Source organism: Salmo salar, chromosome ssa09 (genome assembly GCF_905237065.1).
Source record: "Salmo salar chromosome ssa09, Ssal_v3.1, whole genome shotgun sequence".
Classification (NCBI taxonomy): domain Eukaryota; kingdom Metazoa; phylum Chordata; class Actinopteri; order Salmoniformes; family Salmonidae; genus Salmo; species Salmo salar.
The window spans coordinates 64,942,068-64,948,067 of NC_059450.1; the positions used below are offsets into that span (position 1 = coordinate 64,942,068).

The window sequence follows — 6,000 nt, forward strand, 5'->3', positions numbered from 1 at the left end:
GTTTTAATACTATTGTCGTGTTTTTGGCTTGAATGTTTACATAAGTCAAAAGGCCAAGACCCTGTAAATGTTCAAGTCAATGTGATGTTATGCGGTCAATACACGAGGAAGCAGGATGGCAGTCTGCCATTGGCAGAATAAGCCATATCAAATGAATTATGGTTACTGACTCACCAAGTGATCACTTTTACTGACAGTTAGTCATCTTAAATTCAACCCAGTCATTTCTTATACCGTGCATTGAGTTATCTGAGTGACTTACTCATAACACATTCAGCCAGTCTTAGCATATGTTCATCTGATTTCTTGGATTCAGAGCAGTGAGTTTGTCTCTAGATAATGTGAAGGGTGAAATCAAAATATATTTGGATGATCAAACTGTTTAACTGAGCTTGAGAGAAAGGCAAAATCATGTAAGTCTAAGTCAAGACAATTATAGCTGCACTTTATTTTATGTGTCACAAGAGGGAACCAAATAGCCATACAGTAATGTTAGGTGCAAAGGTGTTTGAATAAACATGATCATTTCACTTCCATGGTAAATAGGAGACATTAACTTAGATAAAAGTTATGATTTAATTGAAAAAGTCTACATACATTTGAAATTATTAAATATGTTTTATTTTTTTCTCAAATATCATACAATCGGTGTATAGAGCTGTTAAAATAATTTACAACCCATATGAAAAAAGCCACTATATCACTATATCATAAAGTACCCTTAAAAGAATCAAAGACATATAAGTGAGAGCATTCAAGCAGTGGAAAATAAACGTTGGGAAACATAAGACATTCAATATAGACTTGTCTTTTTCATTATCCTTAGAAACTCCTGCTCGTTGATCTCTCCATCCCCATCTCGGTCTGCTTCATCAATCATTTCCTTTGAAAGATACATTGTTTTAACAGTAGGATTGCTGCATTGAATATGTTTAGGAGGTGAAACGGTAGATCAACAAGTTACAAGTTAGGATATAACATACCTGCAATTCCTCATCTGTCAGGTTTTCGCCTAGCTCCTTGGCAACTCTCTTGAGATTTTTGAAGGAGATTTTGCCCGTGCCGTCATCGTCAAATAAGCGGAAAGCCTTCAGAATTTCTTCTTTTGAGTCTTTTTCACTCTAACAAAAAAAAAAAGAATAAAAATCTATTGAAGTCTATCAAGATCATGTAGGGGAGACCAAGTCCAACCAAAGATCTGCAAAAGATTGAATCTCTTCTCGACTAAGAAAATACATACCATTTTCTGTGTCATCATACAGAGAAAGTCATTAAAATCAATGGTCCCAGAGCCCTCCTTGTCAATGTCTGCAATCATCTTCTTGATCTCTTCTTTCTTTGGTTCAAAGCCAAGGGCACGCATGGCAACCTGGAGCAGCAAGAATAAATGAATTGGTTATATTCAATAAAAGAAAGAAAAATGTTTTCACAAAAAAATGAAGCATACTCTGAACCAGTAGTTGGCATTATGGTGACTAGTTGAGTGTGCTGTTCATATTGGTATAGCCTACCTTGAGTTCCTTCACGTCAATTGTGCCCGACCCATCTGTATCAAACAAGTCAAAGGCCTCTCTGATCTCCTGCTTTTGTTCCTCTGTCAAGTCTGGTTTAGGACCTGCCTTTTTCCTCTGATTGGAAGTGGTGTTGGGTTTTCTGAAGCCTGAAGCCTGTAACATAACAACAAGCTGACAGTTTAACTTTGTAAAGCTGAAGATGAGACAAACATGAACTAGAATCACTATTACCTGCCATGTTCATTGTAGATGGCTAGCTGTTGTTATACCCTAGCTGTAGATAAGGTGCAGGTCCTGAAATTAGTCTAGTTTCAACACTACCAGCCAAATGCTGGTAACTGGTCAGATTTAGCCAACACCTTTTATTCATAGCAGATTTAGCTTGATGCACTATTTACAGCATTTATGAAGTGTATATACATTTCCATGAATAAAATAATGTTAGCTACCTATTTAGCTAAATGCCCTGTGGCTGGTCAAAATGTATGGATGGTTCGTTTGGGGCCCTGCTCAGTGAGATGTAACACATTCTTCTTCCTAGCTAAAAGTGAAGATTGTGCATGTAGCAAGGGGACATTTTTGAATTTTTTATTTAACCTTTATTTAATTAGGCAAGTCAGTTAAGAACAAAATCTTATTTACAATGACTGCCTATACCGGCCAAACCCGGACAACGCTGGGCCAATCGTGCTCCACCCTATGGGACTCCCAATCACGACCAGTTGTGATACAGCCTGGAAATCACCCATTGTAATCCTTGGGTGGGCCGCCTAAGCGTTTTTTCGGGTCGCCTAAGTTCAAACCGTGTAAATATACAGTACCAGTCAAAAGTTCGGACACACCAAAATATTTTACTATTTTCTACATTGTAGAATAATAGTGAAGACATCAAAACTATGAAATAACATATATGGAATCATGTAGTATCATGTAATGTTAAACAAATGAAAATATATTTGAGATTTTCCAAAGTAGCCACCCTTTGCCTTGATAACAGCTTTGCCTACTCTTGGCATTCTCTCAACCAGCTTCACCTGGAATGCTTTTCCAACAGTCTTGGAGTTCGCACCTATGCTGAGCACTTGTTGGCTGCTTCTCCCTCCCTCTGTGGTCCAACTCATCCCAAACCATCTCAATTAGGTTGAGGTCGGGAGGTCGGGTGATTGTGGAGGCCAGGTCATCTGATGCAGCCCTCCATCACTCTCCTTGCTCAAATAGCCCTTACACAGCCTAGGTCATTGTCCTGTTGAAAACAAATGATAGTCCTACTAAGCGCAAACCAGTTGGGATGTCTTCACTATTATTCTACAATGTAGAAAATAGTACATATGCAGAAAAACCCTGGAATGAGTTGGTGTGTCCAAACTTTTGACTGGTATTGTATATAATTAATTGTATACATTTTCGGGAGGGAACAACGCTTTAAGTGTAAACTTAAACAACTAAAACCAGATAACGTATGCAGAAAAGATAATGGACCTATATATCTTTTTATTATATAATCTTTGAGAACTAACAATTACCAAATAAAAAGCTAGACAGTCAGGGAGAATTAAACATTTCAAAACAATACATTTAGCAGTATTAATTTTTGTTATTATGTTTAAGCAAATGAACACGGCATTATCCAGGGCAGAATACGTCAAATTGCAGGAAATTTGCTTTAGCAATGCAACACTGTCTCTCAGCTGCATGGCAAAATGTGTAGCATTGCAGGAAATTAGCTTTAAAAAAGCTCCATGGAGAAATTGGCTTTAAAATGCTACAATTTCTCTACAGAGCACCAAGATGGGGGGCCTCTAAAATGTTCTCTAAAATGTTGCCGCGCCGAAGGCCGACCGCACACATTGCCACGCCCTCTACCACACCCACCACCTAAGCCCCTTTTTGATCCAGAAATAAACCTGGAAATATCAAGAAAATAATACCATGACCTAGCCCAAGTCAATGAAGCAAACACAATATAAGTCAACTTAGATACATAGAAAAGTTAAGCAAGCAGAAACATTGTAGCTGGCTCATTCCAACAATTAGGTGCCTTCCACCAATTAGGTGCCATTCTCATCAACGGGGCTGTAGTGGAGCAGGTTGAGAGCTTCAAGTTCCTTGGTGTCCACATCACCAACAAACTAGAATGGTCCAAACACATCAAGACAGTCGTGAAGAGGGCACAACAAAGCCTATTCCCCCTCAGGAAACTTAAAAGATTTGGCATGGGTCCTGAGATCCTCAAAAGGTTCTACAGCTGCAACATCGAGAGCATCCTGACTGGTTGCATCACTGCCTGGTACGGCAATTGCTCGGCCTCTGACCGCAAGGCACTAGAGAGGGTAGTGCGTACGTCCCAGTACATCACTGGGGCTAAGCTGCCTGCCATCCAGGACCTCGACACCAGGTGGTGTCAGAGGAAGGCCCTAAAAATTGTCTAAGACCGCAGCCACCCCAGTCATAGACTGTTCTCTCTACTACCACATGGCAAGTGGTACCGGAGTGCCAAGTCTAGGACAAAAAGGTTTCTCAACAGTTTTTACCCCCAAGCCTTAAGACTCCTGAACAGGTAATCAAATGGCTACCCGGACTATTTGCATTGTGTGCCCCCCCACCCTCCTCTTTTTACACTGCTGCTACTCTGTTTATCATATATGCATAGTCACTTTAACTATACATTCATGTATATACTACCTCAATTGGGCCGACCAACCAGTGCTCCCGCACATTGGCTAACCGGGCTATCTGCATTGCATCCCACCCACCAACCCCTCTTTTACGCTACTCTCTGTTCATCATATATGCATAGTCACTTTAACCATATCTACATGTACATACTACCTCAATCAGCCTGACTAACCGGTGTCTGTATGTAGCGTGTCTTTTTACTGTTGTTTTATTTTTTTACCTACCTATTGTTCACCTAATACCTTTTTTTGCACTATTGGTTAAGTAAGCATTTCACTGTAAGGTCTACACCTGTTGCATTCAATGCACGTGACAAATAAACTTTGATTTGATTTTGAGTAGTGTAACTTTGTGAAAAAAACGTTCACCTAATCTTAACATTCTGTCACAAAGAGCACATGTTCAACTTAATAAGCACATGTGCAAGTTAATAAAAAAAACGTATTTTCCCATCTCAATGGGTTAAAAAATAAATAAAAAATACTATAGTAAGTGCCTATTAAGTGCCAAATAAAGTAACAAGGTTGACTGTATGTAACAGGGTTGATGATTTCATCTTAAATCATCCATAAATCCCCTTGAGACGGGGAATGGAAGCTTGTGTGAAACAGGGAGGGGGCAATAGCGGAGGTGAATAAAGATGACGGTCCCCCTGTACCTACAAGAAGTTCCCCATATTGTACATTGCTCTCAGTTATCCTTTTTTTGTATGGTCATTAGCAAAGTATACATGATCCCAATTTTAGCTTCAAGACCAGGCAATTTGAAAAACCGGGAAAATTGATTGTGCTGATTTATTGGAACATTGCACCATATTGTGTGCCATAGTTTTAAAACTCAGTGGATAGAGCTTAAACAATTATGTCATATCTGAATTCTGCAATCCTTATGCACGTCCGCAATTGAATGCAAGCTCACCCCAAAAAATATTTGTGAAAACATTGACCAGATCAGTTTTCCACCACAAAATGTTAAAAAAAAAAACAGTAGAACTACCTCACCTGCTTTTACACCATGATTTGAATATTAGATGTTCAATGTTTCTCGAGGGAAAATATATTTGAAAGGGAATAGTTTCACCATATTAAAACGAGAGTTCAGTTCATGTAGCTGGGTTGACCTCAAAATGATGGACAGGAAGAAAAAAATACAACGAATCACATTAAATGAACAATAACCTTCAAAAATTACTTTGTCAAAGCAAAAAAATACTTTACAATGGTGGTGTAAACTTGGAGAAATGCTGGGGTTAAGATAATATTTTTGAAGTCAGAGGATACACAGAGTGACATATCAAAAAGCTGAATTTTGGCACTTCTTTAGCAAGTCTTTATTCAATCAGATTTATTGAATTTTCCATGTGGTCTAACATCATAATTAAAGGGCACTTCATTTAATAGAATTCAATATGTGCACAATTTCTAAATAAAATATCAAAAGGGACGCAAAAGGTACTCATTTCGTGGAACGACCCAGCTAAACCCTGTGAATGTGATCTTGAAAAGCTACAGCTATATTCCAGCTACGTCAGCTAGCTAGACAGATGAGTTTTTAGCTAACGTTAGTAACTTAGCGAAAGTAGCTGTTTACTAAGATAGGTACTGTAGCTAGCTAACGAGCTAGCTACTTTGAAACCATCAGTGTAGCTAGCTCAACTGAAAAAGTACTAAACTAACTGACTAGAAAGCTATAGATATTAGTTAGTAAAGCAGAGTTACATACCATCTCGAAATATCAACCCTGCGACGAACAAAATAGACGTATTGCAACTTGAATTCAACAACGTAAAGCTAGAACAGTATCAGGCGGC

The 6,000-nt window shown here is 38.7% G+C and overlaps 1 protein-coding gene across 1 annotated transcript; it reads right to left on the reverse strand.

Annotated features, from left to right (window-relative positions):
* Positions 1-432: 432 nt before the first annotated feature.
* Positions 433-6,000, reverse strand: cetn4 (centrin 4). Its single transcript, NM_001141451.1, is given in 5 exon segments — positions 433-883; positions 984-1,121; positions 1,241-1,369; positions 1,512-1,667; positions 5,913-6,000. Coding segments are annotated over 5 exon segments (516 nt in total). The 5' UTR covers positions 5,916-6,000; the 3' UTR covers positions 433-793.